At 39.1% G+C, this 24,101-nt stretch overlaps 1 protein-coding gene across 8 annotated transcripts in view; it reads right to left on the bottom strand.

Moving 5' to 3' along the window:
- The window catches only part of KHDRBS2 (KH RNA binding domain containing, signal transduction associated 2), a 451,754-nt gene that overhangs the window by 233,485 nt on the left and 194,168 nt on the right, over window positions 1-24,101 (bottom strand). For all 8 annotated transcript variants that reach the window (XM_087945325.1, XM_087945319.1, XM_026665139.2 and 5 more), the window contains exon 4: window positions 17,828-17,974. In XM_087945325.1, the coding sequence (XP_087801451.1) occupies window positions 17,828-17,974 (147 nt within the window). The remainder of the gene's footprint in view (window positions 1-17,827; window positions 17,975-24,101) is intronic.

Below are 24,101 nucleotides of genomic sequence, written 5' to 3'. Positions count from 1 at the left end.
ATAACTTTATTGACAGCTTGGAAACTTCTCCCAGCAATAGCTTGCTTGATTGTTTAATTGTTTTCAGTGTTTGGGATAAGTATCTTTCAAACTTATTATTTCTCCCTTAAAATGGGTATCATTTCTCCCACAAAAAGAGGAAAAGCCAGCCAATAATAATATTGTCTAGTTTTGGTGAAGTTAAAAGGATGTTTTTCCTTTGATGAGAAAAATCATGTATTACTTACTGGTTTTACCTTCTGGCTTTATCTGATATTTGATGCCATGTTTTTGATCTTGTGTACTTAAAACATTCATACTTGACTTTTAACATGGTCTGCTATCTGCATATGCCTTAGACCAGGGGTGTCAAACTTGTGGCCCACAGGCCGGATGCATCACCCGCTGGTCACGCCCACCCCTGGTTTAGCGAAGGGGGAAAAAGTTGCAATACGACTTGTGATGCCGTGAGTTTGACACCTGTGCCTGTACAGAAAGATAGTATATTTGGCTTTTGTTTTAATTCTGAGTAGTTTAATGCTCATCATGAATAAAACACACAAAAAGACAGCATTTTCACAGAGTAGGCCTTTCACAATGTGCTTATAGGATCAGAAAACTTCTGATTTTCTCCCTTTGACATTCAAGAAAAGATGCTAATGTTTAGTTTGATTTAATCTACTGTTTGGTTTTATGAAAACTTCCATGTCAGACAATATTCAGTTAATTGCTTGCATAGCTATGAATATATTTAAAGTAGATCTGGATCTGCCTGTGGGCCTGGGGAATGCAGAGCAGGATAGAGCCTATTAAATGGTTCGTAGGATGTGTTGTTGCGGGGGTGGGGGATTATTTTATTATATTATTTTATTAATTTATTATATGATTCTCTCTTTTATTCATTTTATTGTTTTACATTCTTGTGCCTTGAGTCGCCATGTGCGAATAGGCAGCAATATAAATCTCATAATAAACAAACAAACAAGCAAATAAATTGCCTTTGGCTATCCAAAAGTGTCAAATCCCTGTTTGATTTTCCTCTCTTTGTTGATGGACAATGCCAGTCACAATCTACATATTATACACCCTTTTTAAGTGTAACTCACAATAGAAGCGGATACTTGTTACAAATTTTGGGAGTTGTATAGTGGGATCCTTGGTACTCTTTGAGCTTGAAGGTTTTCTTGCAGACTTTTCATTACCAAACTAGGTACAATCATCAGTGTAGGTTTGTATAATGGATCTTGTGGTAATACCTTAAATTTCTTAGCTAACTACTATTATTTATGTAATTGATATAACTTGAAGCATTCCCCACCTTGGTCTTAAATATACAAACGCCTTCCCTATCAATTTGGCTGATAATATCTTGCTCTTGTGTTCTTATTTTCTGGACTCTATTTTATTCACAAACAGTAAATGAAAACAGGCAGGTTACAAAATATTCTGGTAAAACCTTGAAAAATTTGGCATAATTTGTTAGTTTCTATTTTCTTCTAACCATCAAGGTTGAATTACTAAGGAAAAGAATCTGTTTTTCCATGAATGTCAGTGAAGAAGTTAATTAACAATTAAATTATGGCACTTCATTCTGTTTTTTTTTTAAAAAATGGCACAAAAGTTTGCATTTAAATAACTATTTAAATCTGTATTTTGTACCTAGCCTCAAAATATATATCACTGGAATACATTTCCCCTCCAAAGATGAATTCATATATGCATTTAATTTCCAAACAGACATTTCTTTAAAAATGCATTTACTGTAGGCATGTGTCTTTTTTTTTATTTTTAGCAGCGAACTGCATTATGACATTTAGAAAAGCATGGATTCTGATAAATGGCTTCTTCTAACCCATATATCAGCCTGTGAGGTTCAAATCAGGTCACATGGTGCCTATCACATTCTGCCTACATGGTCTAGCATCCATTCCTACTGGCTGATTTATAAGGAAACCAAATAAATGAAACAAAATGCGAAGGATTCTGGATCCTGATTCATTTGGTAGTGAAAAATTGTTCCATTTCTAATCATAGCGAACAGGGAAAGAATTGTAATCACTCTTACAGGCAAGAACACCTTTTTTCATTGCAAAAAAGAAAGAAAGAAAGAAAAAGACTTCCCTCTTGCCCTCTCTAAAGGAGAATGGAGATACTTCAAGCTGTTAAGCTCTGCTTTCTCCCTTCCCCACCCTCCCTGGGATCAATATTTCTACTGAAAAAGTTCTCTCTTTGCAGGTTCTCTCATCTGTCCAAGTCCCAAGCATCTCCATAACAAGTGACTTACATCCCTCCTTCCTCTGCGTATTTTCAAATAGAGACCAGGGAAAAGGACAGAAGCACCAATAGTGACGCACAAAGAAGCAAGTCCTTGCTATGGCATTTCTTTACTTTCACAAGGAAAAGAATATTTTATTTTATTTACTTAGTCATTTTCCACATTTATTACTTTTACAACTAACTCGAGGTGGTGAACATATCCAACACCTTCCTCCTCCTGTTTTCCCCACAACAACAATCCTATGAGGAGAGTTGTGCTGAGATATGGCCCAAGGTCACCCAACTGACTTTCATGACTAAGGCAGGCCTAGAATTCACAGTCTCCTGGTGATTGGGCCAAAGTCACCAAGCCAGCTTTCATGGCTAAGGTTGGGACTAGAACTCAGGATCTCCTGGTTTTTAGCCTGGTGTGCCTTAATCACTAGACCAATCTAGCAATTTGGGGGCGGGGGGGGAGAATAATTTGGCATTGAACAAAAGCCAAGGCAAGGCAATTCAATTGGAAATCAATGAAATGGGTTCAAAAATTTTCTTTCCCCTTTCTAGCTTTTCTTTACTTGTCTTTTTTTCCTCTTTTTCCAAAATCATAATTCTGAAGAGAGTCCCCAAAGATTTAATCATAATAAGTAATTCTAGTATCTTTGAATTAAGAGTAAAGAAATAGAAAAGATGGTTCCTAGTCAAGCCTAATAGTAGCTTTGATGAACGATGTTAGGCTTCAGGAAGAAAAAGAATGGATAGGGGAAAACACAGGACAGTTTTGATCAGTTCTTTCATCTTTTGGACTATATTCTTTCCAACCATCTCTTTATTTCTATGAACCTTATGTAATAGCTTTCCCTGAACGTGTTTTTTAGTGTTGGAAAAATTATCCTTCTGGTTTCAGTTCCAAGTGGGGGAAAAGACACTGGAAACATGGAGACTGTTTGGAAAGATGGTTTAATGGTGGACAGGACCACATGGCTTGGAGCTCCAAAGTGAAAAGGATGATCACATGCTTCAAGGTGAAGGAAAAGAGAAGGAAGGGCCAAGATGCTGAGAGACCCTTATATACCCTCTGTTGAGCCCCACCTTAGTGTTTCCTGTTCCTGTGCAAAAACTGTATCCCATTGGCTGTCAGACTCCCAGGGGCAGGGGTCTTAGCTAACTTTGTAGGCTTTGTCTGGACCACATGGCTTCACCTGAGTTCCAGCCTTGGTTGAGCCTTGCTGGATGATGATGTAATGAAAGGGCTTTAGGGAATTCCTATAGCTCTACCTGGAGATCTTTGTTATGTAAAATATTTTGGCCCAGGCCTTAATGGCCCACCCATTAACAAAGGTGGGGGTGAGCTTCTGCTTCTGAGGTGAGTGTCTGCTTCTGAGTTTCTACTCTTTTTAGGGGAAATATTCTGCCTTTTAAATATTTTCTAGGACAGTGGTCCCCAACCTTTTTGTACCAGGGACCGGTTTCAAGCAGAAACATTTTTCAAGGACCGGGGGGAGAGAATCCGAGTTTGGTAGTTGCTTGCAGGCGTTTCATTACCTGACTAGGTAACATCTGATGTTGTTACCTAGTCGGGTAATAAAACGTCTGCCAGCAAACCACCAAGTTCAGGGAGCGCCTCGGCCCTGCCTCCTCAGCCCCATCCCTCAGGTGTCTCCCTGTCTCCCTCCCTCAGGTGTCTGCCTCGTTACTCTCAGTCACTCTATCGCTCCTACAGCAGCCCAGGAAGAAACTGCTTCAAAGAAGCCGGGGTGGGGGGTGGGTGGCTTTTCCTGTCGCCACAGCTTCCCAGCGCCCGTTTCACCCCCACCCGCCCGCCCGCCCACTCGCGGTTCAATCCACAGTGCTCCGTTCTACCTGCCTGCCTGCCTGCCTTCTTCGTTTCGAGCAGCTCGCTGATAAAGAGGCGAATAGTTATTATTCTCAGCCAAGCTGCTCCCAAACAACCAGACAGGCAGGCAGGCAGAACCCGGTGGTTGGGGACCCCTGTTCTAGGATATTTAATTTTTCTAGGAGAGAAGTGGGTGCTAACTTCCTGCATTAGGTAATCAGTGTCTCATTTGCATTTTTCCCTCCTCTTCCACCTTTTTCACTTAATTGTTCCATTGAACAAAATCTTTCCTATTTACAGAACTCAAGACAATTCCATGGTACTTCGTAACTGCAGTCACTCAGTACTTTTTGTTTCAAACAACTTCTGAAAGTTCTTTCCTTAAGTTGACTTTTCACTTGGGAAATTAACCATTTTCCTAACATTTTCTTTTTCATATAAAAATTGAATTTGAGCTCTTTTGGTATTCTGTAGAACATGTGTAATTTATCCAATTTTTGAAAAGGCTATAAATAAAAGATGATGCAATATGTTTCCCTTTGGCATAGGTTTCTTAGGTTTTCATAGGTTTTTACAACAATAACATTTTTTTGTTTTTTTAAAAAATGAAATTTTCATATCCCATTTAATACTTGATATGCGGAAGATATGTTTGGACTGTTAATGCCAAGGGCTATCACTGGATGGGCCCATAGCTATGGATCTCCCCTGGCCCTCATGGACTAGGTTAATCAAAGCTACTCTGCTGTTTTAATAATTAAAATAAGATGCAGAGTAGGTTGCCACTCAGTCATATCAGTGAAATATGCAGCAGATAAAGACAGTATAAGTTAATACACATTTGGGGGACCTATACCACAAGGTCAACCAAAGCTTAATTTAATTGCATGCACATTCATGCTATCCTATGTAAAATAACTGACCAGTTTGCAAGTCAACACACTGTTGCCCTTCTCCCTTCAACTAGCAAATACATGCAGCACATTCATAGCTTTATAATTCAAACAAGGTGATTTATTTAATTTTTGGTTTAGAGTGTTACATGACATTAGTGTGGTTTATGTTTATAGTTTAGTTGTGCACTATTCATTGTCCTGTTTAAATAATTCATGGCATACTGAACCACACATAATTAGGGATTCCAGATGCATGTCATGCCAAGCACAGTTTTATTCTTACAGTGTTTTTCAAGATTACAGAGGTGAGTGAATCCAGCCCAGTTGATCAGCCATCAATTTGATGTATTGTGTAAATCCAGAAAATAGGCTAATTCTGTCAACTTAACATGTGGAAACACAGCCCTATTTCTGATATTTTAGGCATGACATTGAGCTCTTTCAAGGAAAAAAAAGGACAAAATTGTGCTAGCAATAGCCACCAGCATCAATAAAGCTACTATGCTGAAATGAAAACAGCAAGGTTTCTAATCAGGAAAGAAATAAGCTTCTTGGGATAAGCAATTAGCTCTGTAAAACCCAGGCTGTCTTTAAACAAACTGATACAATCCTCAGAGATTCAAGAACAGATGGAACCCATTAAGTCTAAGTTCTTCTGCAGGTAGGAAACAACATTAGAGGCATCCAGTTTTAAAATCTGCACTCCAAAAAGCTGCAGCAAAATGTGAGAGCAGAAAACAAAATTCTGAGGCTCATATTATCACTGCTCTTAACTACACTGCTCTTAGCCTGCCTTCGGTGATTTTCAGGCTATCATTTCATTGCATATTGTTCTCCTAAACCAGGGGTGTCAAACTCAATTTCATTGAGGGCTACAGTCAGGGTTGTGTTTCACCTCGGGGGACTGGGGTGGGCATGGCCAGGGTAGGCATGGCCAGCTTGATGTCACTTGTGTCGGGGTGCCTGTGGTAGCCTGAGTGCTCTGCTGGAGAAAATGGGCTCCCAAGCTCTGTTTTCAGCTGCGACAACCTCCTGCAGCTGTCTGCCAGTGAAAACAGAGCTTGGGAAGGCCGCTTGCAGCCTTCCTGAGCTCTGATTTCAACTGCAATGGCCTCCTGCAACCCTCTGCCAGCAAAAACGAAGGTTGGAAGGGGCAGCCCTCCCAAGCTCTGTTTTCTCTGGGAGAGGCACCATGGGCTGGTTCTACACTGTTTCTGGGGTGGCCTCATGGGCCAGATCTAAATACCCCATGGGCCAGATCTGGTCACTGGGCCTTGAGTTTGACACCCCTATCCTAAACCTTTGAAATAAACACCTTCCTCAAAAGCCAAACACTGAAGTATCGAGTCTGGAAGCAGTGCCATCCAAGATGCCTTCTGTAGTCAAGCTGTTAAATGTGAATGATTTCATTGAGATGTTTGTGAAATGGGAGTTGCAAAAGCCAATATGTGGCCGATCTCAGATTTAGACCCGCAGATGTGTAACACACAGTTGTTTCTGTCTCTTCCAAGCCAGAAGACATGTGTAGGCTGTCTGGATATAAAGATCTCTTGAGATTCATCTTCTTCTGCCTTTTCACTTAGAAGCCTCCAGGCAGAATTTATCATCTATGATTCATCAGCGTAATGAAAGGAAACTCGGACTGTGACCTATTCAATACTGGTCTGCCAGAAGTCCCAGAAATAAACCTTCAGAGAATGAGCTGAAGATTCATAGAAATCTGGACTACCATTAATATAAGAAATCTGAATAGGTCACACATGTATATACATAATCCCAAATCCTACAATATTTGAAGTGATATCTGGCCAACAAGCCCTCTAAAGAGAAGTATAAACAAACATTCAAACAGAAATGATATAAATTCCCTCAAAAATTTCATTAGTGCTTTTTTTGTTGTTGTTATCTTGATGAGGCTCATTTCTGATTTCAGCAGTAACATACCCCAGAAAGAGCTTCCTTATTTTTAACTATCAGCCAACTTGTCAATAAAACCCTTGTTTTAGCATACATTGGTGGCATTCCCATAAAATTTAGGTGAGTGTAATGCAAAACAAGTGGATCCTACAAATTCTGCAGGACAAAGCTGAGAGAAACAATAATTCCTCTTCAGGTTGAAAGCTTTCAACATATAAATACTTTGTATGGACAATTACAGAACACATTTGAAACATGTGCTACCTTTTAACAATCTCATATGAATCATGTGTAGTGCTGTACATAACTTGTCTTCATGCATAAATGTGTAGGAAGTCTTGATTACATTGCAGGTGAATGTCCCATCTATTTGTCAGATTTTTTTTAATTGAATATTTTTTATCCCTCCTTTATTATTTCTGCAAATAACACAAGTTGGTGAACCTACTTAAGAACCCTTCTTCCTCCTATTTTTTTCCACCACAACAACCTTGTGAGGGGAGATGAACTGAGACAGAGTGACTGGCCCAAGGTCACTCAGCTGGCTTTCATGGCTAAGGACTAGAACTCACAAACTTAACCACTAGAGCAAGTTGGCTCTCTGATTATATGACATTTTTTGAGTCTTGGTGACCACATAGACAAATTTTACAAGACGATGTATCCCTAACTTGATCGAACATGGGTAAGAGCTGCTACTAAGGCCTACCTTGTGGCTATTCATGAGGCAAAGTGTAAATACTTCTCCACACTAATTGTGTCTGCAGATAATCGCCCAGTGACCCTCTTTAAGGTGGGCCATCTCCTCTTAGGGAAGGAGGAGATTGAGGTCCACCTGAAGGGGCGCGCTGAGGAATTTGCGGATTTTCTGGAAGTCAAAATTGCTTGACTTCATTCCCAGTTAGATGCCGGCATGGTTGCTAATCCAGTGGAAGCTTCTGAGGCAGGTTCTTGCCCTGTTATCTGGGAACAGTTTGACCCTGTTGCTCCTGAGGAAGTGGACAGGATCCTAGGGAGTATGCGTGCAAGCACCTGTATTTTAGACCCATGTCCCTCCTTGCTTGTGAAAGCTTCCCAGGAGGTGACACGCGGGTGGACTCTGGTGGTGATTAATGCTTCTCTACAGGAGGGGACGGTGCCCCAGCACTTTAAGGAGGCTGTGGTCTGCCTTCCTCTTAAGAAGCCATTGCTGGACTCCACCCAGTTGGATAATTTCCGATCTGTCTCCAATCTTCCCTTTTTGGGGAAGGTTATTGAGAAGGTGGTTGCGCAGCAGCTCTAGAGGTTTCTGGATGAAATGGATTATCTCGACCCCTACCAGTCAGAATTCAGGCTTGGATTTGAGACAGAAACAGCACTGGTTGCACTTTTAGATGATCTCTGGCGGGAGCGGGAGCGGGGTAGTACATCCATCCTTGCTCTACTTGACCTCTCAGTGGCTTTTGATACCATTGACCATGAGATTCTCCTGGGATGGCTTCGGGGGATGGGAGTGGGAGGCCTTGTGCTGTCTTGGTTCACTTCCTTCCTCTGCAGCTACTCTCAGTCAGTGTTGATAGGAGGGGAGAGATCCAACCCTTGCCCACTGCTTTACGGGGTTCCTCAGTGCTCGGTACTCTCTCCGCTCCTGTTCAAAATTTATATGAAACTGCTGGGTGAGATCATCCATCACCATGGACTGAGGTATCACTAATATGCTGATGATACTCAGCTGTATGTCTCGGCCTGTGGTGAGTTAAGTGTTGCTGTGTCCTCCCTCTTGCAATGCCTAGAGGCTGTTAGGGGCTGGATGGGGAGCAACGGGTTGAAACTAAACCCTTGCAAGACCAAGTGGGGTTTGTTGGTTCAGGAAGAATTACCACCTTTAATCTTGGTGGGGTGGCACTACCCCAAACAGACCCTGTGCATAATCTAGGGGTTTTCCTGGACTCATGACTCTTGTTTGAAGAGCAGGTGGTGGTCGTGGCCAGGAGGGCCTTTGCGCAACTACGGGTTGTGCACCCGTGACGCCCTTTCCTGGATCAGCGGTCCCTACTCACAGTCACTCATACCCTGGTCACTTCCTGTCTTGATTATTACAATGCGCTCTACATGGGGCTGCCCTTGAAGAGCATCCTGAAGCTCCAGTTGGTGCAAAATGCAGCAGCCCGCATGGTTTTATGCAGACCCAGGTGTGCACATGTATCACCTCTCCTGCAGGAGCTGCACTGGTTGCCAATTTGCTTCTGGGTGCAATTCAAGGTGCTGGTTGTCGCCTTTAAAGCCCTTCATGGCTTGGGTCTGGGTTATCTGAGGAAACATCTCTTGCCAGTGACATCTACCCAACCCATTAGAGTGAGAAGGCAGGGAATGCTGTGGGTCCCACCCCTGAGGGAGATACACCTAGTGGGATCGAGAAGAAGGGCCTTCTCTATGGTGGCTCCGTCTCTCTGGAAGATCATTCCCCCAGAAATTAGAATGCCCCCCTCATTAATACTATTCCGAAAGTCACTGAAGACCTGGTTTTGCCAGCGGCCCTGGAGAACCCAGAGAGGGATGGAACCCATCAAATGGCTAGTGTGATCCACTGTCATCAGGGTGGGGGGGTGGGAGTTGGTTTTTTTTGTTTTGTTTTGTTTTTTGTTTTCCCAAATTTTGTTCTATTGTACTTTACTAATTTATTTGATTCTTTTTGTTAGTTCTTTTTGTTTTTATTTTTTGTTTTAAATATGATTTTACATTATGTAAGCCTCCTCGAGTCATCATGGGCGAATCGGCGGCAATATAAATCAAATAAATAAATAACTTTTTCCCTCAAGACTCTCAATGGTGTACTACATTACAGTGTAGACCATCCGCAGGTCATCTTCTTCTCTTTTCTTTTACATTTCCCAGCATTAGAGTTTTTTCAAGAGAGCTGGGTCTTCTCATAATGTGTCAGAAGTAAGATAATTCAAGTGTCATCATTTATGCCTCGAGTGGGATTTGTTTGATGAGTTTTTATTTGTGTATTTACTTCTCAAATTTATATAGCTGCTCATCTCCCAAAAGAAGTGATTCTGGCCAGCATCTTCTGGGCTGTCTATGGTATTCTCAGGAATCTTCTGAAAACTCTCTTTTTAAATGTTCCTCTGAGCATGGAGGGAACATCTTAAAATACTAAACAGCAGATGGTCCTCCTTTTCCTTTTTCTACAGGATTTGTTATTATTTGGAATGTTTCTGGTCTTCTTCTGAATAGGCTTCCCTTCCCTGCCAAGATCCTTGTTCCAAATTGTAAAATTATTTAACTACACCAGTAGTGGTGTCCTTCTTGAGCAATTTCTTAATCATCATCTGCAATATACAAGGTTGTAAATAAGCTGTCACCCCAAGTCCTACTATAGGAGGAGTATTTGTGCTGTTTATCTTGAACATAAAGAGCCAATACTTCCTGGGATGAAGGTAGCCAAAAATATAAAAACAGAAACAAAAGACCAGCTGTTCCAGGGAGCTTTTGTTGCTAAGCTGAAGGCAATGTCTTTGTACATGCTGCAACAGAGGCTTAGCAATACCTGCTTTAAGAAGTCATGAACGCTACTATGGGACTCATACCAAAACACATGCTTTTCATCATATGAATTCAATTGCGGTCTATATCTTATGATAGGTCAGTCATGATATATGCTGAATTTTTCCTTTTAACACTTTTCCTAATGCTGAACTTCCAAACAACCTGAGAGACATTTCAGAAAACTTCAATCATGCATTCATATAGTACATACAAATCATGTTGTTCTTTTTAAAAGTGAACAGCATTATACAAAAAAGAGAGCAGTAATCTTCAGTCCAATAAATTAATGCCCAAGTTAAAAAAGGAAATACACCAACACTATTCTCCATATCTTTCTATCCTAGTGCCTGCCACTTCTAGAGATTTATTTATCCTAAAACTTCTCACTTCATTTCTGCTCTTCCCCCTTCTCACAAACATTTATTCCTCCTTCATGTACTTATCTTGTGGTTTGCTCAACATCATTCACTATCTTTCTATGAGTAAACCATCTAAACTAAACCATCTCAACACCAATCACTTTGTCACCTGGTTCTTAAAGTCAAGCCAGTCTCATCTCATTAAATTACTGAAACATCATGCTAAAACACTATTTTTACAGGTCTTCAGAACACAAATATGAATATGCCTTGGTGCCTTTTCACCTCCCCCTTACAGTAACTGCATCTGGTTGTTTTTTTGTTTAGATTAGCAAACAAATGGAATCTCAAAGCATCATGGAGGAAGCATTTTATAAATAGCAATTACCTTATGAATAAAACCTTCCTAGGAATAGAAGCATTGTTAAATTGTTTTTAAACCAAGCACTATTAAAGATCTGAGATCTAATATCATGTAATCTGCAAAGAGCTTTTCATAATCTGCTGTAGCTCATACACTTGAAATACCGTCAAGGAAGAAAATATAACTTCAGCTCCTGTTCCTGCTACAGATTTAGATTTATTATCTTGCTTTTCCTCAGGACCGCTAGGCAGCATACATGGTAAATTTCCTCTTACCATTTTCCTCCTCATAATCCTGTGAGGGGCAAAGTCACCCAATAACTTTTATATACGCATCTTAAGTTTGTAACTTATCGGCTCTTGCCGAATTTTATATGAAATTTTCGCTGCTATGCACATTTTGTATCGGAATGTAGACATGTGGACATATAATTATTGTGTGCAGCAGTGCGTTGCAATATTTGGAGAAGTGGAACATCCAAAGGAGAGCTCTCTTTTGATCCACATATTAATCTGGGAATTGCAAATTAAATCTCTTCACTTAAATATGTGGACAAAATTAATTTTTGCCCTTCCCTAAAGGCAGATCTCGGGCGGTTTTGTTGTCTGACATGTGCTTTTCAGAAGATGTCTCACAATAGTTTGCAGGAAAGCGTCTCTCATCTATGTGGTATATAAAAGGTTAAGTGCATTTGCTATTGCAATAAATGCTACTTTTATAAATAATAAAACCTCGTAAAACAAATTAAAGCCACCTGTGAAATGGGAAATAAAAGACATATTCTCTACTATACATTTGTGCAAAATGAACCATTGGCATAGTTTTTAACAAGCGAGTTAATAACAACTTTGTTATTTATATTATAAATTTGAAATTATTATAAATCTGAAACAAAGGAGTAAGGAATAAATCTACAAACTGTAAAACATAACTGTTACTCTTGGCAGTAAAGCAAAATCTTAAACCTCACACCAGCTGTTGAGAAGTTTTTTGTTTTTTTTAAAGAATCCAATTTATTATTTTTTCAGTGCTCTATAAAGTGTATCATAATCATAACCATAACCAACAAAACACAAATCATGGTCTGTAAAAGCCCTAAAGATGAAGGCACAGTTTTAAAAGTTAGGAAAAAGGCATGCATCATTTTTGTCCAATAGAACAGACCAGAGTTTTAGAAATGGACCTTGCTATATCAATAAGCTCATGATCTAAAATAAAATTAAAAATACTACAAGTAGATCTGGCCTTAGAATTAGACAGAGGGAGGAAATGGCAGCAGCTGAAAGGCTTGATGCCTTCAGCTTTAGTAGAAGACAACCAACTTTTTCTCTATGTCAAAGACCCAGCAGCCAATCAAATGCACTTTATTTGTAGGCTGTTGTAATCTAGTTGCTGCCTATGTAGTTTTTGACTGTAAGAGATACAACATGCAGTTCGATCACCATTTGTGTACACTTTCAGCTGCTCTGTTAGGATATAAACATTGCCTGAGGTAAACCATTATGGAGGTAGTCTACACTTCATACCCTTGCAGCCACACCAAAAGCAGTTAGATGGTTAACTTCTTTGGATATTGAGCTATAACTTCTATCCTGTTGTAACTCTATGGTACCACATTGCGGCAATTTTATCCCAATTTAATATTTTACCTCATCTATTGTATTTGGGTTTGTATGTATAATGTGTTTTATTAGTGTGGTATATTGGTGATTGTGTGATCTCTGTAGATGCCATATGTTAAATAAATAATTAAAATCTGTAGGCTCCTTCAACTTAAATTTAACTGACTTCATGGACACATCCACAAATTTCCTGGGCAACACTGTGGAAATGGTTTGCTATAGTGGGGAGTAGCTTCCCCTTTTAGGAACAAACCAGCCTGATGTGTCTAATGGGAGTCATCTGAACCCTGATATCTAATAGAAGAAAAGAACGAGATTCTGTCAGGATTTGGGTGTGAACAGTTTTTGGTATCTTGTAGAGTCCTAGATGAGCAGAAGTTGGCCTTTGGCCAGCTTGGAAATTCAATCTTGCAGCAGGAGCTAGAACTGCACTAATTTTGGCTATTTTTATCTCTGCCTAACCATGGTTTGGTGTATGGAAGCTTAATTTGCTTTTTGCATCTTTAATGAAGTCGTTATTGTTTGAGACCTGGAGGTGACTAGTGGTCTTCTGGCTCTCCCATCTCTCCCATCCCTCCCTCTCCCTCTGTAGCTGAGCTACAGTCCCCAGGTTTTGGGTGTTTGGTTTTTCCTCTTTGTATTTAGCCAAAGTCAAGGTGAGGGCGAGGATTTCCTCTTCAATCCTCTTGTGGTTCTTCACAGGACTGGTGTGGAAGAGAGATAGTGATTTATTGTGTGTCTCTATAAGCAAAGGAACCTAATTTCCAATTGCTGCTCACCCACAAGGGTATTTATCACAGAACTGAAGGACCTCTGAGAAGGAGTTGGTTGAACCCCGAGTGCCTTTTCCCTTATTACATTTGGCAATATTTTTGCCTGGGATTAAAAAAAATTAAATTAACCCCAGCATTTTACATTGATAGGGTTTTCTGGTATTCAAGTGCCACCCACTAGTTTTTCAAGTTCAGCCATGGTTAGTTAAGTGTCTGTTGGGAGAATTTAAAATGCAGTTTAGTATTTGTTTTGTCTCTAAAGATAATGCCATTATTACCTGTCCAATGTCCAAAGTTTCAGGGAGGTCTTGCACCACTAAAGAGAGATGTCCACAATGAGACAGTAGGCATTTTCTGTGGGGGCTGCACATTTTGAAATCTTTTATCCCTAGAAGTCCATAAAGCTCCCTCCATTATAAATTTGACTTAGTGTTAAATAAATTTAAAGACAGTTTTGTTTCCCTGAGCTTTCAAGTGCAGCTAGATATTGTTGGTATTATCTTGTGGAAGAATTGATTATTTATTGTTTATGCGTGGTTACTGATAGGTTTTTTAAATAATAAAATAATAATTTTATTATTGCAGCTGCCATTTATCTTCTTGTAACCTGCCTAAAGTGCTTTGAGATAGGCATGCTATAAACATTGTGAAACAAACACTCTCTCATCTCTTTCTAGTAAATCTCTACTTGTTTATCACATATTCATTCTCTTGTTAGTATTGTTTCATAGTTACATCCTTGAGAGAAAATGGCTGCCCACTGATTGTCAGTTAAATTTTCAGAAACATATAAACCTAGGAATAGAAAACCTAGCCAGTGGACAGGCTATTGTAGAGTAAATGTTGATCGAACACAGCAAAGAGACAAACCATCAGAAACATTTAGTAGTGAGTCTTTCTCAGTGTGGAGGTGATGGTTAGTAATTGGAGAATTACTCAGCCATAGAAAATTGAACTGGATGGGTGAAGAAATTTGAACAAAAAACAAAACAAAACAAAATCATATAATGAATCGTTGAATATATACTTCTTCTTTGGTTTGTTCCTGACAATGGATGGTCAGTCACAACAATATGACAGACACAAGTAAAAAAAGTTATTGGTGTGCCAATCAGCATCCTCTGTGTGTTTAATAACTCTGTCTGTTTAGGTATTGAATATCCATATATACTACGTATTAAGGCTTTTCTGGCTCTAATAAATGTCTACATTCTGAATTCAGAGATTTATTATGGGATTTTTACATTTTTCATTTCTTCTTTGTCACCTTTGATAATATCTTTTGCTCCCCCAACTCATTAATTTAACTTTCTGTATGCCCTGAGGATCTCTGCCATTTACTCCTGTTGGATGTGCATGTTTTAGTAGCAGCATATGTTATACATATATTGCAGTATTTCGATTATACCAATAAGGAATAAGGGCAGAGGAATGTATTAGGTATGTATCACTGGTATAATATATAGTAATAGTATACCACAGGTAGTCCCTGACTTACAATAGTTCATTTAGTGACTGTTCAAAGTTAGAACATCACTAAGAAAAGTGACCTATGACCATTTTTTTACAGTTATGACTTTTTTTTTAGTATTCCATGGTCATGAGATCAAAATTCAGACGCTTGGCAATTGGTTCATATTTATGATGGTTGCAGTGTTTATCCCCTTTTTTGCGTCCTTCTGACAAGCAAAGACAATAGGGAAGCCAGATTCACTTAACAACCATGCTACTAATTTAACAACTGCAGTGATTCACTTAACAACTGTGGCAAGAAAGGTAGTAAAATGGGGCAAACTTCACTTAACAAATGTCTCTCTTAGCAACATACATTTTGGACTCAGTTGTGGTCATAAGTCTACATGTATATGTATCCTACAATAGCCAAATGTGCCCCAATTTATAAACTCATCAGATTCACACATGCTTCACCAACAGGGATTATAAAAATATTAGATACTTCACTGTTGTAGAATTCCAGGGTTGTGACGTTTCACCAGACTGTGAAGAACTTTAAATAAATGAGTTTGGAGAGGAGAAACTGATCAATGGTGGCAAAACCCTACCCTTTTAATCATAGCTGGAAATGTTAAAAAAAAAACACCATAATTTGCTCTCTTCTATCCATGGAATAATAAAGTGATGTCAAATATAACATTTGAAAAATGAAAGGAATCTTTAAAAAAAAAATCACTAATGAGAATTACCTGAAATTATTGAAATTGCATGTTCCAGAAGTATCTACAATTTCATGTTTGGGGTCAGATGACACACAAATGTGTATGTGTGTGCGTGTGTGTGTGTGTGTTCATCCAACCTATCTGGAAAGGACCAACAGATCCCAAGTAAACTCTACATCAGTAACTGGCATAGAAAAAGCTCATGTCTATTATAGAAGTGTGCAAAGAGACAAGGTAAATGAAGAGGAAGTATGCAGGATCCAATCTGGGTCAGTCACTAGAGGTTTTGTCTTTCAAGCTTTCGGACTTGTGCTAGAGCCCATCTTCAAGGAACTTCTCTCTAGCAGAGTGTGTGCTGTTCTCTGTGTGGTATTTATAGTGCTGTGGTAAGTGGCTTTTTAGATGTTGATTGGGGTGTGTTTCCCATGGATTGCCCCTGTGACTATGTAGGAGAGGCGGGGAGGAAGCTAACCACCAGATTGCAAGAACACAAGCGAACAGTCAGACGAGGAGACCTGAACTCATGAGTAGCCTCACAGTGCAATGAACATTCAACTTTGCAGCAACTAAGATTGTTGGACAAGCAGGTACAAAAACAGTTAGGGAAGTGATTGAAGCCTGGGAAACAGGCTCCTTGTCAGTGAACAGGAGTGCTGATTTACCACCAGCCTATCAAGTACATAGAAGGTGAGGACTGGACAGCGCAAGCAAATGACAGCTAATGACTTAAAAGCCAGCCATCAATGCACCCCAATCAATATCTAAAAAGCCACTTACAACAGGCATTATAAATACCACACACAGAACAGCACACAGTCTGCTAGAGAGAAGTTCCCTGAAGATAGGCTGCAGCATGAGTATGAAAGTTCAGAAGACAAAATCCTTGGTCCCAGTGACTGACCCAGATTGGATCCTGCAATATTATCCTGGGTCAGTATATTCGCCTTCATTTGGAAGAGGTAGTATAACTGTGCAGTACTTCCAAAGTAATCTTAAACAGATGTTCCAGAATATGAACATAAGTTCTTTAAAGCTGCCACACTTTTCATGAGTTCTCATGGTGGTCCACTGAAGGCTGCATGTGATCTCTGGAAAAAAAAAAGTGGATGTTTCAAAGAAGCCTCATACTGTGCAACACCTTTTTGGAATCAGATCTGAAGCACAGTATAGCCCTTATAAATAGCAAATAAAAATGACTATGAATGCCCTTGGTTTCATTCCAGTAAACTTTTTTTCCTGCCCTTAGTCTCTCACAAAACCCCTTCAAGTTTTTGAAGAACAATAGAGTTCCACAGACTACAGTTTGAAGAATGTTTGCTTAAGTAATTCGGCAGAAGCATTTCTCCTTGTACTGACCAGTTGTATTTCATTCCCGTGGTAATGCAAAAAAAACCTTGGGGTGTATTTTGGTGGATTTTTGGTGGATTTCTTATGGTTAACTTTAACTGTTCTCTTTATCTTGTTCTCTAACTCTAGATTCATGTTCCTTCTGTAATAGCAGTCTCAGTCATGTCTGACATCTTTTCCCTGTTTGTGCAGGCAAGTATTGGCAGAACCAGAGGGCAGAGTTAAAAGAGGGATCAGCCAGGAATCCCTATACAACCACAAACAGACTAAGTTCAATCCCCCCTTGAATTCTGGTGACCCTTATCTAACTCAGAATTGGAGAGGAATGCTGCCCCCTATAGTTGGCAACGTTCCTATATTCCCCTATAGTGGAATAAAATCTCCTTTCCTTATCTAATTCCAAGCAGGTGCTAACCGTTAGCTGAGAAGATCCCTGTGCATAGGCATGAGCAGGAATGCATCAGTTTAATTGGGCTTCACAATGGGTCTGATCTTTTCACACCTGACAGTTTGGATTCATTTCTTGGATATCAAAAGAAGCAGCAACACACAATAATTAATAAGCACAGTTAACTCATTTGGCAATTTCCAAAAATATATTTCAAGGGCAGAATAATCAAGGGTTGGTATTTTCTTCAACTGGTGATGTGGACAGTACCGGAAGAGGAACCAACATCTGCTAATGATGATGATTTTCAAGTACTGTGTTTAAAGCAATAGAGTGATTGCCATGTACTGTACATTTGTAATAGCTCTGCAAACAACTTACCGGAACAAGAAATTTTTTAATTTCTTCCAGGGCATGACTCATCCGTGAATAAGCTTCTCCAGGAGGGGCAAACACTTCAATTAATACATGTAGTTCATCACTCAAGTGTGCATATTTGGCTTCCTCACTTTTTCTTAGTTCTTCTTCCTGTGGAGAAGAGTATTTTTAGAAATCACTTTGCATTGATTTAACATTTGTAAATTGCAAACCAAAGGTCATAATCTAGGCAGACTTTCAGCAAAATGAGGCCCCATGAGAAACAACAAAATTATTGTATAAATTACTTGACGATCTGAAAATCACTTTGTGTGAATAATGAAAATTAGCATAATTAACATCTGCAACAGATTTTAATCAATAAAGCATAGAATGGTTAATGCCTCACAGAGTGTTGAAATTTTCACAATGCAAAAAATATCCCATTTCTAAAAAAAAAAAAAGGGGGGGGGAAGGATCAATTCAGATTTATTTCACCAGTGATGTGATGAACTATAAAATATATTGTAAAGTGCTATTTATTTTGTTTGCTTTATATACCACTGTTCATCAAACAGAATTGTGCCCAGAATATTTTAGTAAAATAGGAAGAATCAAACTAAAAGAAACAATTATTAATAAAATAATCAAACAAATACTTTAAAAATAGCAGCATTTATTGCAATATCTAAAAGCATTTATCAAAACTAAAATGTAATAACATATGCCTCAAAAAAGGAGTCCTTGCAGATTTTACTCTGGTAGTCATTGCTGAATGTAGGAAGCAGTGCTCATCTCCATTTCAAGACCACTGAGTTAGCGCTGTCTATTTTCACGGTCATGTGGCCAGCATGATGTCACAGAGTGCCGTTATCTTCCCACCAAAGTACTTATTTATTTACTCACATTTGCATGCTTTCGAACAGCTGGATTGGCAGGAGCTGAGACAAGGATGGGAACTCACCCCATCACATGGCACTCAGGTCCCAAGCCTGGGCTGCTAGCTTTCCATCTTACTCACTGAGCCACCGAGCTGCCCCAATAATATGGGAGATATGAGAAAAACCACTCTTCTCTAGAAAGTCTAGAGAGCCTCAATGGCACAGTGGTTAGAAAGGAGTACTGCAGGCTATTTTGCTGCCTGCCGGCTGCCTGCAACTTGGCAGTTCAAATCTCATCAGGCTCAAGGTTGACTCAGCCTTCCATCCTTCCGAGGATGTTGGGGACAATATGCTGACTCTATAAACTGCTTGGAGAGGGCTCTAAAAGCACTGTGAAGCCGACTGTGAAGTCGACTACTGGGAGAAAAAAAATATTTTGGCTGTGGTACTGGATACACATTACAATAAGGGGAACTCAGCCAAAGCTTATGAAATATGCAAGCCTTGGCATGTTGGTATTATTCCTAATCTTGTGTTGCAGGTGCTTAGACAAAAAACCTGGTTTATATTTCCCCCATATTCCAACTAGTGCAATCTGTATAATGTCCAAAATAAATCAATATAATAATCAGAAGCTGAGCTCAAATCTAGGACACGTTTACCTCAAGCAGATTTCTTTAAACTTTTATGTGAAATAAAAACTTTATACTAAATGTTCTGTTAGTAAGATGTAAGGTAAGAAACAGTCTCCTTGGAAGAACCAGTGAAGGCTTTCTCTTGCCATTTCCCATATAATGGGAGTTTTATCTCTAGCACCACAAATCAATTGCTGTGGCATTTTACAGGTGTGGGGACAACTGCCAGGCCTTTAAGAAAAAAACAAGGAGACACACTGATAATTTCTTCCAATGGAAATGCTATTTACAAACTACTCTCTTTCCTCCACTAAGAAAAAAACATAAAATGAATATTTAGACATTATTAATTTGTATCCTGCACATTGGGCAAAGAAGCGTGTTGAGTAGTCAATCATTTTTATTTATTTATTTACAATCAAAGACTTGGTATTCCTTTTTCAAAGACCAGTAGACTTTCTAGACATTTCCTTCATAGCTCCGCATCCATCAATTCTAATCATTCATTAGGATTTGTAAAAAGAATAGGCTTCATGCACAAGGCTCTCCTGTAGTAAAAGTAGATTTCTACTTGTATGATGGAAATTTCTCTTTGCTTTCCCTCAAAGCTTGCAGAGGAGGTTTGAGGATATTCCAGAGCAGATATTTTAGGTGCATGAGATATCAGAGATGAACAGGAATTTCTGCTTCCCAGTTTTGTTGATGGAAAGAATTCTGCCAGTAGAAATACAGTACATACCATAAGTGACATTTTCATGGAAGAAATATGGAGTTGTATTTCTTGAGTTATGAGATGCCCAGGGTGGGTGTGTTTTTTCATGTAACATGTTTTGTTGTTCATTATTTTTAAATTTAGTTTTTTACTCCTAGCACAAAGAGAATAAACTATGTCAGCTACAGGGATGGTCAGTTTTTCTCTGTTCTGTGGTCATTTCATGGGAATGGGAGAGTTTTGATTCTACAGAATAAAATCTTTATTCAGACCAATTCCAGAATGGATCTCTTTTGTTTTCATCACTGACAGAGTTTGACTGTTGCACATTTATCATTGTTGGTGAAGACCTTGTTTTATTTTTTAATATTATCTTAAGACTAGATGTGCTATGCCCGGAGATGAGTAGTTATGCTAATTTGGGCACAGAATGTACTCACACCTGTCAAACAGACATGTGTAGGCACTGTAGTTTGTCAGTGTATAAGAATTCATGAACTGGAATAGCCATGGCAACAAATCAGCCAATGGGGACTGTTTGGTGACTGAAACACAGGATTTGTTGTGTGAGCCATGTGAGATGGCTTGGAACCTTGGTGTGGCTTAGCTGAACTGTTCTGTGCATAAGAGAGTCTTTGCTTGAGAGTACTTGCATTTGCTACTTCTTCTCTCTACCACGTTGCAAGAGCTGCATGGGTATTGTATACATGCATCATGTTTTATATTATTGTATATAAAGAAGTTTGTTCTATATAATTAATCCTGCTGAATTATTTGCTTGTGTGCTGGCTGGATCACTACAAACTGACACAGTTGTTGCACTAATAGTTCTGCAGCTCATACTTATATTGTGCTTCAGAAGTGCACCTTGCTTCATAAGTTTGACAGCCCTTGTGGATGAGGCCATGACAGGTAGAGCAGTTTTGTGCCAGCATTTCCCAGGAGCTTATATCTATATCAAGTAACTTCAGAGAGGTCTTTAGTCTTAGTGTCTTTGAAATGTTCCTCCTGCCCTCCCTGTGACCATCTTCTGGCAGAGAGTTTCCCCCAAAGAAGCTGATTGGATATGTGCTTTTTCAGCACATGGATGACCTTCCCATGTCAGAAAAGTGGCTGTCCATAAATGGCGACTGATGGTAGACATGCAACTTCATGTCTGGTACCTTGTCTTGCCATCTGATGCCTAATATCCTGCAAAAATTCCAGCTGTGTGGAAATGGTTGAGCAGTCTTGCATGCCTTTGACACACAGTCCATGTTTGCAGGCACATACACAAGGCTAATAAACTGTAAACTTTCAGTTCTATAACTGAGCTGATTCCTTGATATTCCCACACCAGTGGAGTACAGTCTACTGAAAGCAAAATGTATTGTTGTTATTCTGCAGTTAAATTCTACATCAATAGCTACTGCTCAGGAGAGAGTACTCCCAAGGTAATTGGACTGGTTACTGCCTGACATTTCTGACAGGGATTTTGGGTTCTATGCATGAGGAACAGGCTATCCATGACTTTGGTCTTTTGGAAGTCCCTGGTCATTATGCCATGATGGAAATGGCATATCATCTGAATGAATTTAGTGAGGCAGCCAAAATTTGACATGACCCTCCACTGGCCTTGCCAGCTAAGAATTTCAAAAATTTTCATGAAATTAACAAAGTCTCTATGGAGATTCTCAATCATCCAGTTGTCTCAATGAAGCTTTTGCATATCATCCAAGAAGCTTCTCCAGTTCTATCTGAATTAAATTAGAACTGAAGAAGTTTCTTGGATGAGAAATGAAACATTTTCAAATGAAAAAAAAAAAAACAAAGTCCAATTGCCTTTCGGATAAAGCACCACTGGGAGATCAATAAAAGCAAACATCATAGTTCTGCTCCTGACATTTCTGAAATTGGTGTGTAGCAAAGATCATGTCAATACTCCCAGCATCTCTGCAGAAGCTTCACTGTGACTCTGGCAGCAGGCACCACTCCAGGTGAGTGACCTGATGATGTAGCAGGACTTTTACAAGGGTATTTTCTGCAATGAGAGCATAGAGATTTCTAATGGAGCTTCCTAATAGATTTACTAATGGAGAAGTGTAGGTAAGTCCACTCAGTGTTCTTTCTATGAAAGGAGGAGATCCAACCAATATTGTGATTTATGGAATACTTGGGGATAATTAATATATTTACATTATTTTACTTTAGTCCTGGTCAACAAGAGCTGAAGCAGAAAATAGAGGTACAAATCCAAAGATTGTCAAATCTTTTCTACTGAATGCACATATGTTAGGTAGCCTTACAGAAAGTCTCATGTTGATTGTTGATTATTTTGTTCATGGATGAGGCAACACATGACTCAAGCAAAACAAAGAAAAACTTCAAAAGCAGCCTTCCTCATTATGAACTCAGGACTAACCACTATTGTTGTAAAGAGAGGAGAATGAGACAGAAATATTTGCCTGGAGCAATGCTTCCACTTTACATCTAATTATGTTAAGTTGTTCTGGTAGACTTCATATGTGACAAGCGTTCTGAATGATAATGTATCTCTGATGAGCCATGCAAAATTTGCAGGTTTTTCAGCCATTTAAGCACAATGCAAGAAACTATATCTGAAATGGATGTTTCTATTGAATTTTAAATAAGTTCTGAAGAGATCTATGTCTCTTTCTATTGAATCTAGCAATATTTACCCCATTTTTAATCAGAAACTGCTCTTCATGTGTACTTATTAAGAATTTCATGGCATACAAAACAATAATTAATTGTTCAACTAACGAAGTAGATGTAACTATTTAACATATCCAAGGCATGCAGTTTCTCAGTTGACTTTGAACTGTTGTCCCTAAAATGTTATTTTTCACAGCTGATTTGAAAGAAACCAGCATGAAGAGGGAACACACCCTATATGTTGCTCCCATTATTACAAAATCCCCCGTGTGGGGAATCAGTTAGAAGACTCAGTCAACTGTAGTTAATTTAATAATCATAGTTTGGCCAATGTGTGTATTCAACCACAAAATCCCCAGGTCATGAAATCAATGCAAAATTTTAATGGTGCTATAGGTTGCACTACTATATATATCTCCTGGATAAAAGTTTTCTGTTGGAAAAAAAAATCCAACTCCATTCTTGGAAGGTGCTGTCTGAATCTAACTCATAATTACTTGATTTAAAATACTATTCCAAATCCCTTGTCAGAAATGATTTTTTAAAAAATATACAATAACAATGAACAGATGTCAGCCTGTGCATTCAGAAAATTATTGAAAATTTGGCTTGTCTCCCAGGCTCGGGGCAGGTAGGTGATTGAGCCCCTGTAGGTTATTTTATTGTCATTATATCTATATCTTGTGAGCACATATTATTTAAACCACTCTTATTTTTTTTGAAATTTAAGGCCCTAGAGTCCTCTGCAGTTGGGCAACCTTTAAACTGAAGCAGAGGTGGCATTCAACAGGTTCTGACCAGTTCTGGAGAACTGGTGGCAGAAATTTTGAGTAGTTTGGAGAACCGGCAAATACTACCTCTGACTGGCCCTGCCCCCATCTATTCTCTGCCTTCTGAGTTCCAGCTGATCGGCTGGGTCTTCTTTTTTTGCCCTGTACAGGAGAACGAAGCTGGAAAGCAGGTTAGTGGGGTGGGGAGGGAATAGGGATTTTGCAGTAACCTTCCCCCAGGAGTGGTGAGGGAATAGAGATTTTACAGTATCCTTCCCCTGCCACTCTCACCAAGCTATACCACCAAGTCATGCTACACTCACCAAGCCATGCCCACAGAACTGGTAGTAAAAAATTTTGAATCCCACCACTGAACTGAACAGTTGAATAAACTAAATAAAATAGATAGACTAGAACTGCAAGCAGAAAAATAAAAATAAAGTAAAAGCAAAACAAAACAAAATATTACAATAGGTGATAGATTCATTAGCGGACAATAAAAGTTTGATTTATAGGCAGTATAACAACATCTAGCTATGTTCCAAGAGCCTGAATTATACCAATTTGGTGACAAAAACTGTATATAAAAAAGATCAGTATTTCTCAAGTGTTTTTAACCAGGGAAGCAGTTATAAGGCAAATCTT

This window comes from Notechis scutatus, chromosome 1 (genome assembly GCF_049901735.1).
Source record: "Notechis scutatus isolate UNSWTSFEM ecotype Mainland chromosome 1, rNotScu1.2, whole genome shotgun sequence".
NCBI lineage: Eukaryota > Metazoa > Chordata > Lepidosauria > Squamata > Elapidae > Notechis > Notechis scutatus.
Note: the sequence above shows the minus strand (reverse complement) of the source record. Positions and strands in the feature narration are given on the sequence as shown.